The sequence below is a fragment of the Echinops telfairi genome, unplaced genomic scaffold (assembly GCF_000313985.2).
Source record: "Echinops telfairi isolate 266 unplaced genomic scaffold, ASM31398v2 ScPeMD7_7458;HRSCAF=8496, whole genome shotgun sequence".
Lineage (NCBI taxonomy): Eukaryota > Metazoa > Chordata > Mammalia > Afrosoricida > Tenrecidae > Echinops > Echinops telfairi.
Genome location: NW_022111358.1, coordinates 31,096,311 through 31,107,941, shown reverse-complemented (window position 1 = coordinate 31,107,941; position 11,631 = coordinate 31,096,311). Strand labels below are relative to the sequence as shown.

Below are 11,631 nucleotides of genomic sequence, written 5' to 3'. Positions count from 1 at the left end.
GTCATGTGCCCAAACCGCAGGGTTGGAGCCAGGAGTGGAGCATTTAAAGACTACTTACTTTGCTTTAAGAAATCAAGCAAAAAAAAAAAAAAAAAAGAAATCAAGCTCTAGTTGAGGGCTTCTAATATATTTTCTTTGGTCTAGTTTTTAATTTTGCACCTACAAAGAGGGGTGCTAAATTCTCCAGGGTCAGAGTAGTCCACTGCGAAAGGCCTTTCTTTGCCCTGGAACTAGGGAGCGAGAGACTTGTTTCCAGAGGGAGGGAGAAAAACAGCGCAGGTTCCGGAAGTAGCGCAGCCGTCCTGGCGCCGGCTTCCTGTCTGGGAGTGAGGTTGCAGCGGACTGCCCTTCCCCAAGATGGCGGCGAAGCCGGGTTGGAGACGGTGGATGCTGCAGCTGATAATGCAGTTGGGTGCGGTACTGCTCACTCGTTGCCCCTTCTGGGGCTGCTTCAGCCAGCTCATGCTGTACGCCGAGAGGGCGGAGGCCCGCCGGTGAGTGTCCCACGCCGTCGCCCAACGCGCTGGCAGTGGGGGAGGCGGTCCGGCCGGTCTGGGGAACTGGGGTGCCGTCGGTGGTGACAAATCAGGCGCCCAGAAGATGGGGTCGCTGGACTAGGAAGAATTGGGACTTCGGACTTGTTGGGAGGGGCTTTGGTCTGGGTCAAGATGGGCATTGAACTTGGTGTCGGCGCTCTGGTCACCAGGGGAGGGGTATCTGGTGTGTGGGACCTCAGAGCCTCTCGACCCCATCTTTTCTGCCCTCTTTACTCCCCCGCTCCCGGGGCGCAGGAAGCCTGACATCCCAGTGCCCTACCTGTACTTCGATATGGGAGCTGCCGTGCTGTGCGCCAGCTTCATGTCCTTTGGGGTGAAGCGGCGTTGGTTTGCACTGGGGGCCGCCCTCCAGCTGGCCATTAGCACCTACGTCGCCTACCTTGGGGGCTACGTCCACTACGGAGACTGGCTGAAGGTGAGCATCTTGGCCTTAACGGGGCTTCGCGGGGGGATGGGAGCTGGTGGCAGGGGGTGGGCTGCATGTGCGGCTAGCCAGTGCACGGTCCCAAGGCCCAGCCTCAGGCTTAGGGAGATTATTCAGAGCGTGCAGACATGGAAGCCTTTAGAGACTAAGGGACCTTCCTCTTCAAAGGTGGAAACTGACTCCAGAGATGTGAGACTTTCCCAAAGTCACAGGGCAAGTTAGCCTCTCCGGTGGGGCTACAGCCTGGGTCACCACATTCTCAGGTTTCTTTACACCACCAGTTTAGGAATCTGAGATCCACACAGGATGTAAGGGACTAGGGGTCTGCCCAGTCATTTAATTCTATGGAATTGAATGGCTCTTAATGCAGTGTTTTAAGCCTGTAAAATTCCAAACCTATGCCACAGGCACTGGTAACTTGGAGCTGGGCCTGGGCAAAGGCACTCCTTTAAGGGCAGTCAGCAGGGCGGCGGGGCAGGTGTGTCAGCAGCCACAGGACCACAAGGTCAGCGGGGAAGTCTTCAAAAGCTGAAGAGACGATACCGTGGAGAAGACAGAACACTAGGGTCAGTCCAGAGACCTCGAGTGGGACAACGTGGCAACGTTGGTGACAACGTGGGGGCTGGGGGCTGCCATTTTCCTTTATGCAGGTTTACAGGGGCCCTCAAACTGCGGCCCGCCAAGGACATTTATCCGGCCCGCTTAGTCTTTTTTCCCTGTTTGGTTTTTTACTTCAAAATAAGATATGTGCAGTGTGCCTAGGAATTTGTTCATAGTTTTTTTTTAAACTATAGTCCAGCCCTCCAATGAGTCCTAGGGACAGTGAACTGGCCCCTGTTTAAAAAGTTTGAGGACCCCTGGTGTAGGACCTTGGGCAGTAACTTTAACCCTTTGGGCCAGTTGCTGCCTCTGTAAAAAAGAGTCACCTACCCGTGCTATACCTGCCCCCCATGCTTGGAGATGGGCAGTTCTGAGCTGTGGACAACCAGCGGCAATGTGGCTGCCTGCAGTACCTAACTGGCTGGGGTTCCCTTGCTTGGCCCAGGTCCGCATGTACTCGCGCACAGTCGCCATCATTGGCGGCTTCCTCGTGCTGGCCAGTGGTGCTGGGGAACTGTACCGCCGGAAACCCCGCAGCCGCTCCCTGCAGTCCACCGGCCAGGTGTTCCTGGGCATCTACCTCATCTGCGTGGTAGGTTGAAGAACGTGGACCAGCAGTGCCTGGCTGGGAGTGCACTGTGTGCCCACAGAGCTGGGCAGAACAAAGCCTGCATGGGGGTGCCGAGGGCCTGGCCAGATCCCTGGCCTCAGGAGCCCTCTAAGTGCCTGAGGCCTGGCTGGGAGTCCCTTCTCCTGACATTGCCACTGGGGAGAGAAGTTGGATTGATCATTCCACCTGGGGACAAAGGAGAGGGTTGGTGGGAGTCAGGCCCCAGACAGGATTCTAATGTCGAGCTGGTTCGGGACTCCCCAGGGAAACTAGTTCCTGTCCTTTCTGTTGCTCAGGGAGGCCAGTGTGGGATAGTAGACAGGCTCAGGCCAGTAAGTTGTAGCTTTTTTTCTGGGCTCCCTATCATGAGTGCCAAGCTCTGTGGGCACCTGTGGGGGGGCATCAGAGGTGGGAGCCCTGTTCTGATGCTGGGAGCACCATCTGCCCTTCAGAGTCCTTAAGTGTGAGGCCCTAATCTCTCGTTGCTCCTCAGCCCGGTGGGGGTGGGGGTGGGGATCCGAAGCCCACCGTACAGAGGCTGCTGTTTGCAATGTGCCGGCGTGTCTCTGAGAGCCCCTGTGTGTCCAGGCCTACTCGCTGCAGCACAGCAAGGAGGACCGGCTGGCCTATCTCAACCACCTGCCAGGAGGGGAGCTGACGGTCCAGCTGTTCTTCGTGCTCTACGGCGTCCTGGCCCTGGCCTTCCTGTCGGGCTACTACGTGACCCTGGCCGCCCAGATCCTGGCCGTGCTGCTGCCCCCGGTCATGCTGCTCGTCGAGGGCAACGTTGCCTATTGGCACAACACTTGGCGTGTTGAGTTCTGGAACCAGATGAAGCTCCTGGGGGAGAGTGTGGGCATCTTCGGGGCCGCCGTCATCCTGGCCACTGATGGCTGAGTCGCACAGTCAAGAGCCTGACATGCCGGGAGGCCCCGTGGCTGCTTGTTGATCCTTATGATCAGTTTGTTTGACCCTTTGCTTGTTGGGTGTTGGTAGGAGGCAGGCCCCTTCTCCCAAAGCCTGGGCTCAGTCCATTGGGAGGGTGGGGGCCCTGATGCTGATGCCTTGTGAGTTTGTTCCTGTTGGTTTGACGGGGTGTCAAGAGCCAGCAGCACCCCAAGACCTCCTGTTCCTGAGCCGGCACTAAGGCAGGGCCCGGGGGTGGGGGAGCATGGGCCCATGGTAGACAAAGAAAGACATGAGCAAAATCCCCTTTCCAACGGGGCTCTGCAGGGCTTCATGGAGATGGGAGTGGAAACGGGTGTTGGCACATGTGTGATGGGTCTGGGAGGAGCAGAGGGGGCCGGGCACCTCAGAAGATCCGTGCGTTCTCAGGGCATATGGGGCAGATAGTACTTGTTCCCTACCACCCGCCTGGAGCTGGAGCATGGGGTGGGCAGCAGCTAGTTTCTTGCCTCCTCCTGTCTGTGACCAGCTCGTGCCTGGCCTAAAGGGAGCGGAGTACCCTCCAGACACCAGACCACACAGTCCTCCAAAAATAAACATTTTTATAATCACATCTGGCTCTATCTCTGGGCTCCCCATGGAGCACCAGGCTGCTGGCTGTGGTTGCTCCTGGATTCTTGAAGGACCCAGCCTGGTCCTGGTGTTCCCACAGCCTCTGACTCTTGTCTGGAGAATCTCTCAGACCTTCCTACAGTGAGGTTGGGAGTCCACCCCCAGTCCCTCTGGCCGGAGCTGGTGTTTAGGCTCCAGGTGCAGCTCTTTGGTGAAACCAGAGGCAACTGGAGGAAGAGGACGGACGTTCAGTCCCGACTGCGAAGCCGAGGTTTCACAGGAGAGGAAACGAGGCCCAGAGATGGCAAGCAGCTTGCCTAAAGCCACAGAGCAAGCTGTGACTGGACTCCAGGTCAGGCTGCCATATGGCCACGCCTGGCCCAGAATAGAGTACAGCTGCTATGGGGCTGTGGCTGTCAGCCGCTAGTGTGCTCTGATGGTCTAAACTGCCCGTCTCTCCATTTGCCCACCCACCTGACGCGAAATACTCCAGCAAACAGTGTGGGACCTAGCACCTAGTTGGGGTTCAAAACAATGTCAGGAAACCGCTGGGCTTTGGACTCCTGCCCCCTGAAGAGACTGAGGCTCCGTGTCCAGTGGGCTGGGGGATGGCCAAGTCTAAGCTTTTAAGCCAAAGCCACCTTTTCTCCTCTAGGGTCTGGTGGGTCAGAGGCGAGCTGCTGTTTTCTGGGCTGGGGGAGGGAGCTGGGTTGTGAAATGGGGTGAGGGACCCCTCGAGGGGCTGACACCAGGTGAGGGAGATGGCAGCGGCACTCAACCTTGGGGCCTCCACCTTCCTTAGCTCCCCTGTCCCCCTAGGACTGCACCCTAGCCCCCAGGGTCTTGCTCCCAGAGCCTCAGACCTAATGGCCTTTCAAGTGTGAGCTGACTCAGACACGTGGGTGCATTTAATCAAGGCTTCCTGCAGAGTTGCAAGACGCAAGGGAACTAAAACTGGCCGCCGGATAGCAGACAGGTGGGGGTGGGGGGGCAAGCTATTGGACAAGAGCTCCAGGGGCAGCCCTCCATGTCAAACCCCACCCCTGCCACAAGGCAGGGGCTGGAAGACCTGCTTGAGACTCTGGAGCAAGGGGGGGTCTGGGGCGGCCTTCACCTTTCTGTGCTCATCCCACGCCAGTGCCCCACCTCAGGAGAGCCAAGTGGGAGCTGCGGGCTCTTCGGCAAACCACCCAGGCAACCAGCCTGGTCCCGGCGGGGCCTGTGTTGGGCCAAACCTGGCAGGCATGGCTTTTGGTCCACCCTGGTTGTCCCAGGGCCTGCAAGGCCCATACTGAGGGTCAGCTGCCCGGATCAGAAACTGGCTTGCAGAAGGAGTCCGGCAGCCCCTTGGCATGGTTGACCAGCTCATAGGAATCCCGGATGTCGGCCAGGCCAAACCAGAAGAAGATCCACTGCTTGTTGGAGAAACTGCCGTCGCTGTGCTTGAAGTACCTGCCGGGGGAGCAGGGCACATTCAGAGCTAGGCCACTGCAGGCTCACTGGTTCTTTCAAAGAGCAGATGGTGAGGCCCTACTGTGTGCTGGGCACCCTCCTGGGACCTGCTGTCTGTTTCTGATTGCATCTTTCCAGCCGCTCTCCGAGCCTGGGGGCTGTGCTCACTCAGAGAAGCCTCTGAGGCTCAGGGACATCAGGCAAAAAGCCAGCAGTGGTTCTCAAACTGGGTCGCGACCCCTTTGGGGGTCGAATGACCCTTTCACAGGGGTTGCCCGATCCATCACAGTAGCAAAATGACAGTGATGAAGTAGCAATGAAAATTATGTTATGGTTGGGAGGTCACCACCACATGAACTGTATGGAGAACCACTGCTGTAAACGAATGCCTGGCTTTCTCTACACCACCTCGGCTGCCCAGCGTTGGGTAGAGGGTCTTATTCACCGCGTGGTGTTCATGGTGCAAGGTAGTGGGGGGGACTATGGGGTAGCTGCTGAAAGGGAGTGAGCAGGGGGTACTTTGGGGAGGTACAATAGGCCTGAGGCCAGCTCAGCCTAGACAGAGCCTGAAAGGTCAGGCCTTTTTGGGGTGCTACGTGGGGGCGTGCCCACATTAGAGGAACACTCAGTGGGACCAAGCAGGGTTTGTGTGACCTGCCTCCTAGATCTCCAGCTTCTGGGGGTCTGCCACCTGGGGGTGTGGAGCCACACTGGGTGGGGCCTTTGGCAGGGGTTGGGGTGGCAAGCAGGGAGAGACATTGGGAATCCACCCTTCCACTTGGTCAGCATGTGGCTGGCCCCAGAGGAAGGCAGGGCCCAGCCCAGAGTTGAGACCAGTGGGACCTACCAGGGATTGATGGGGTTGGTGACCCTGGAGCGCCAGAAAAGAGTCTGCAGGTCCCGCCGCAGGCACTCCCACAGCATCTGGCCCGAACCCTGGCCCTGGCGGCTGGAGCCCACCACGAACTTGTCCAGGTACGGGGTGCCCCCAAGTACGGGTTCCATGGTCAGAATGGCGGCTGCGTTGTACCTGGCACAGCAGGGAAGAGGCAGGCTGGGACCTCACCTTGGCCCAGAGCTGCTCCGCTCTGTCCCTTGGCCCCTGCCCCTGGGGCTCCAGGCTCACCCCTCAGAGACATAGATGGAGTGCAGCCGTGGGCGCAGGGAGGACAGGTAGTCCTCACGGAGCTTCTTGCCAAAGCTGGTGTTGACCAGGTTCACCAGTCGACCCTGGTCCAGGCTGTCCAGGCTCTGGACTCTCAGCATACGCTCTGCGTTCTTGAATAGCGTCCCGGACCCTGGAGGCAAAATAGAGGGCAAGGGGTAGTTTAGCCCCCCACCCCTCTGATTGAACTGCCAGGTCCCATTTCCTAGAAGAGCAGGGCCTGATGGGACAATTGCCCTCTTGAGGCGATCACTACGATGAAATCTACCACCTGTCTGTCAGTCTGCCCTGCGGTGGTTTACGTGTTGGTGCGATGCTGGAAACTGTGCCACAGGTATTTCAAAGTGGACAGGTCTCAGTGGACCTTCCCTGCTGAGAACAGACAGCACAGAAGGGCTCGGCTGGCCACTTCGGAGGTCGGAGCTGCTGCAAACCTTGTGCACAGCATGGAAACCTTGACGGACACCGAAGGCCCAGTGAACGGGAAGCGAACATTGCTGGAGAGGGTGCCGGAGGACGGGCCCTCGGGTCAGAAGCCACTGGAAATGTGACTGAGGAGGAGCTGCCTTCTCAGAGTGGAGCTGCCCAGAGCGATGTGAATGAAGTGAAGCAGGAGCGGAGCCTCCGGGGTCCTCCTTTGGTGAGGGGGTACCACAGCGGCAAACACCTGCTAATGATCAGAACTTGGAGTGCACAAAGTAGGAATCTAGGAAAATTGGAAGTCATCAAAAATGAAAAGGAATGCATAAGCATGAATGAGCTGAAATGGACAAGTATTAGCCATTTAGAATCAGCAAATCATATGGTTTCCTATGGTGGAATGACACAATCAAGAGAAATGGTGCTTCATTGTCAAAAAGCATACTTCAGGACCTATCTTGAAGTACAATGCTGTCTGTGATAGGATTATATCTATCTACTGTCATGGAAATTTAATCAATACAACTATTATTCAAATTTAAGAAAAAAAATTATGCACCAACCACTAAAGTTAGTGATGAAGAAATTGAAGAATACTAACATCTTCAGTCTGCAATTGATCAAACATGCCATCAAGATGCACTGATAATTATTGTCAATTGGAATGCAAAAGTTAGTAACAAAGAGGAAGGAATGGTAGATGGAAACTAAGGATGGTGAGATAAATGAGGCTGGAGATCGCATTATAGAAATTGCAAGACCAATGACTTCTTCATAGCAAATACTTTTTTTTCAGCAACACAAATGAGGACGATACACATGGGCTTCTCTAGCTGGAATACACAGAAGTCAAATTGACCACATCTGTGGGAAAAGACAATGGAGAAGCCTTAATGTCAACAGCTAAAACAGGCCAGGGGCTAACTGTAGAACAGACCGTCAATTGCTCCTATGCAAGTTCAGGTTGAAGCTCAGGAAAATTAAAACCAGTCCACAAGAGCCAAAATAAGACCTGGCATCGATTGCATTTGAATTTCGAGAACATCTCAAGAACAGATGTGATGCATTGCACACTACTGACCGAAGACCCGAGGAACTGAGAGCACATCGTGCATGGGGGGAGTAAAGGTCATTTGAAAGACAGGAAATAAAGGAAAGATAAAGTGGACGTCAGAGAAGACTCTGAAGCAATCTATTTTTTTTCTAGTTCTTTTTGTTTGTTTTGTTGACAAGGGAAAATCTTACAATGACATGCGCATAGCCCTCGAGCTAGAAGGCCCAGAAGGAAGTGCACACTCAGGAAGTCTTAAACTGATGACGAGGCAATGAATGTACAAATGTGCTTTACACAGTCGATGTGTGTATGGATTGTGATCAGAGTCGTATGAGCCCCTAACAAAACGATTAAAAAAAAAAAAAAAGGAAATCTGAAAGTGAAAGAACTCAAAAAAACATCAAGCCTCAAGCTGCAATATTGAAAGAATCTATGGGCAAAATATTGAATGCGGCAAGAAGCATCAAAGTAAACTGGAAAGAATCCAGTCACTACCAAAAAGAGCTTGTTGGCATGCCAGTGTTGCAGGAGGGAGCATCTGAGCAAGAACCAGTGGGGCTGCAGGGAGAAGTTCAAGCTCCACTGGAAGCACAGCCAAAACAAGGGCCCAGGAACTGATGGCGTATCAGTCCAACTGTTTCAACTCGCTGAGAAGCACAGGAGCACTTACTCCAGGAAATTTGGAAGACAGCTACTTGCCAACTGACTGGAGGAGATCCAGATTTGTACCGATTTCAATGAAAGGTGACACAACAGAATACTCAGATTACGGGACAATATTGCTAACATGTGAGTACAATTTTGCTGAAGATCATCCAAAAAACAGTTGCAGCAGTATAGTGATAGGGCGCTCCCAGAGGTTCCAGCCGGCTTTAGGAGAGGACGTGGAACAAGGGATGTCATTGCTGATGTCAGATGGATCTTGGCTGGCAGCAGAGAATACCAGAGAGATGTTTACTAGTGTCTTATTGACAGCTCAAAAGACTGTGTGGATCCTAACAAACTGTGGACAGCCTTGAGAAGAACGGGAATTCCTTCCTTGTGCTCGTGCAGAACCTGTGCATGGATCAGAGGCAGCTGTGCAAATACAATGCAGGTATGCTGCATGGTTAGGGTTGTATCCTCGCATCACACTTAATTCAGTCTGTATGCTGAGAAGCTAGATTATATGCAGACGAATGTTATTCAGTCTGTATGCTGAGAAGCTAGATTATATGCAGACGAATGCAGCATCAGGATTAGGGGAAGGCATATTAACAACCTGCAATATGCAGATGACACTACCTTGCTTGCTGAATGAAAATGAGGACTGGAGGCACTTGGAGATGAAGGGCGGAAACCTTCAGTAATGGATTATCACTCATTGTAAAAAGACCTAACTCCCTACAATTGGACCCATAGTTGACATGATCCAAAGAGAAAAAAGTAGTTGTCAAAGGATTTGTCTTGCTTGGATCCCCACCATCGATGCTTATGGAAGCAGCAGTCAAGAGGTCAAAAAATCAATCGATGAATTGCATTGGGAAAATCTGCTGCTTCAGAGTATTAGCAAAGAAAGGGGGTGGGGCGGTATTAATAAACCAGGATGTTACGCTGAGGCCTAAGGTGTGCCCGATCCAAGGCACGGTCTTTTCAGTTGCTTCGTAACGCGGAAGAAGGGAACCTCAGACTAACGGCTGCATTTGAATGGTGTGCTGGAGAAGAATACTGGAAGGACCGTGCACTGCCCGAAGGACAAACCAAGCCGTTTTGGAAGAGGTATGGCCAGAGTGCTCCTTAAAGGCCAGAACGGTGAGACTTGGTGGTCACGTTGTCAGGAGAGACCAGTCCCTGGAGAAGGACGTGGTGCTTGGTGAAGCGGAGGGACTGCCAAAAAGAGGAGGCCCTCAAGGAGCTGGGCAGCCACCCGGGCTGCCACAGTGGGCCCCCACATTGGGACAATTGTGAGGATGGCCAGGACCGTGCTGTTTTGTTCTGTGGTGCACAAGGTCGTCCTCTCTGGTTTTTGGCTGATTTTCGGTTTTACTAATCATGGTATCCTTCTCCAGGCACTGGGCCCTCCTGGTTGTAATTCTTCCGATGTGGTCGATGTTTGGTCCTTCCACCGTATTAGCCACTATTCTAGTCCCACCCACTTTCCTTGACCCCACCCATCGGCCCGAATCCTGTCCAGGCCCCGCCACCGCCCACCTCCTTTCATTCTATTCGCCTCCCACTCTCTGTGGTTCCGACCACGTCCTCCACCTTGTCCGCCACTCCAAAGGCAGGAAGCTGCAATTGGGGCATCCCCCTAAGGCTCCAGGTCTTCCTGCTTCTGCCCAAGGACGCCCAGGCCAGGCCGGTCCACTGCCTGGGCCCAGCCAGACCCGCGGGCCCTGCCCTACCCACCTGAGGCCCTCACCTTTGTTGCTGAAGAGCTCGGTGAGCAGCGTGCTGGCGGCGGTGATGACGGCGGAGGAGTGGTGGGGCAGGCGGCTGAGCACGTCCACGATGAGCCGCATCTGCTGCCGCTCTTTGGTGCTCACCCACTCAGCGTTGGTGACCAGGTCCAGGTCAGCGGGCAGGTTCACGATACTCAGGACCTGTGGCCGCAGTGAAGGGTGTGACCCTCCCGCCAACAGCCAGCAGCTCTGCTCCCCTCGGACCCCTCCCCCTGACCCCTTTGCCAGCGTCATCCCCGAACTCTCCAGGACTCTGGGCTGGAGACCCACTGGCCCGGTCCGCCGGGAAGCGAGCCGAGCCAGGGGAGCGGGCGAGGGGGCTAGGGAAGAGCCAGAGTCATGGGTAAGGGGGCCCTCGCACCTTGCGGCTGCTGTCGCGCAGGCCGCCCGCGGTGTTGAGGAAGATAATTTTGGTGGGCTGCAGCGCCTTGGCCAGCGCCGCGGTCACCTCCAGCGAGTCGAGGAGCACGGAGCGGCGCGCGGCGGTCTCCCCGATGGGGCACAGGATGGGCACACTGCCGGACTCCAGGCACCACCGCAGCAGATCTGTCTCCACCGAGACTATGCCGCCATAGCTGTGGCCAGATATGGTGCTCTAGGGAGTGCCCCCATGCTCGCGCGCGGGCAGGGTGGGCCGGAAGCGAGCGCCAAGGGAGCGGGGGCGGGGGGAGCGGGGGCAGGGCTGGTACTAACCTGGCATGGGGGGCTGGCTCGGCGGCGCCCAACACTGACCCGCCTCCAAAGAAGGGCACGGCGGTGGCGGCATTGTGCCGAAGGGCGTCCACCAGCACCTTGCAGCTGTGCGCCAGCTGGCCCTTGGCCTCCCAGAAGGAGAGGGAGCCTGAGGGCGCCGTGGGGGCAGGCAACCCGAGGACCACCAGCGGCTTCATGTCCATGCGCTGCAGGAAGGCCAGGGCGAAGGCCAGGCTGGCCACGGCCTCCTGACACCCGAGCACCTCCTCATCCACCTGCCAAGGCAGGATGATCAGCGGCCGTAGGCCTGGCCCATCGCCCCAAGCACACCTAGCTAAGCCCTGTGCTTGTCGCCTGTCCCCACTCTCCTTAGGGCCTGCCAGCCTCCACCTCTGGCTACCTGAGCTCACCTGTCTGCCCTCCCCCCCTCACCGGTATCTCACACCGGGCTTCCTCCTCCTCCCTGTGTCCTTGGACTCTGGGACGTGGTAGGGGGAGGGGTGGACGAAGGCGGCACAGTCCAATTTCCCCCTCGCTGCGCTCACAAGAGGGGTGGCCTTCAGGGTGTCACACCTAGCAGGTTGGGGTCCCCAGTTTCCTCCCTCGGGTGCGCGCAGCCTTGGCCAGTCTTGGGCACGTAGCAGGGCTCTGCGGCCACCTCTCCCGGCCCCAAAGCGCAGGATCCGCAGCTGGCCCT

At 56.0% G+C, this 11,631-nt stretch overlaps 2 protein-coding genes across 2 annotated transcripts in view; one reads left to right on the top strand and one right to left on the bottom strand.

Moving 5' to 3' along the window:
- Positions 1-265: 265 nt before the first annotated feature.
- Positions 266-3,708, top strand: TMEM101 (transmembrane protein 101). The gene is made up of 4 exons (XM_004707210.4): positions 266-494; positions 792-972; positions 2,027-2,173; positions 2,780-3,708. Exons 1-4 carry the CDS (start codon positions 358-360, stop codon positions 3,086-3,088), a joined length of 774 nt encoding a protein of 257 aa, XP_004707267.1. The 5' UTR covers positions 266-357; the 3' UTR covers positions 3,089-3,708.
- The window catches only part of NAGS (N-acetylglutamate synthase), an 8,925-nt gene continuing 976 nt past the window's right edge, over positions 3,683-11,631 (bottom strand). Inside the window, exons 3-8 of the mRNA XM_004707209.2 lie at positions 10,935-11,348; positions 10,603-10,816; positions 10,202-10,382; positions 6,288-6,459; positions 6,009-6,191; positions 3,683-5,161 (exon numbers count right to left, since the gene is read on the bottom strand). Of these exons, the coding sequence (XP_004707266.2) occupies positions 5,008-5,161; positions 6,009-6,191; positions 6,288-6,459; positions 10,202-10,382; positions 10,603-10,816; positions 10,935-11,348 (1,318 nt within the window). The 3' untranslated portion in view covers positions 3,683-5,007. The remainder of the gene's footprint in view (positions 5,162-6,008; positions 6,192-6,287; positions 6,460-10,201; positions 10,383-10,602; positions 10,817-10,934; positions 11,349-11,631) is intronic.

Coding starts and splice junctions, on each gene's coding strand:
- TMEM101 (XM_004707210.4), top strand. CDS start 358: ATGGCGGCGAAGCCGGGTTGGAGACGGTGGATGCTGCAGCTGATAATG. Junction 495..791: donor GAGAGGGCGGAGGCCCGCCG/GTGAGTGTCCCA, acceptor CCCGGGGCGCAG/GAAGCCTGACATCCCAGTGC. Junction 2,174..2,779: donor GCATCTACCTCATCTGCGTG/GTAGGTTGAAGA, acceptor CTGTGTGTCCAG/GCCTACTCGCTGCAGCACAG.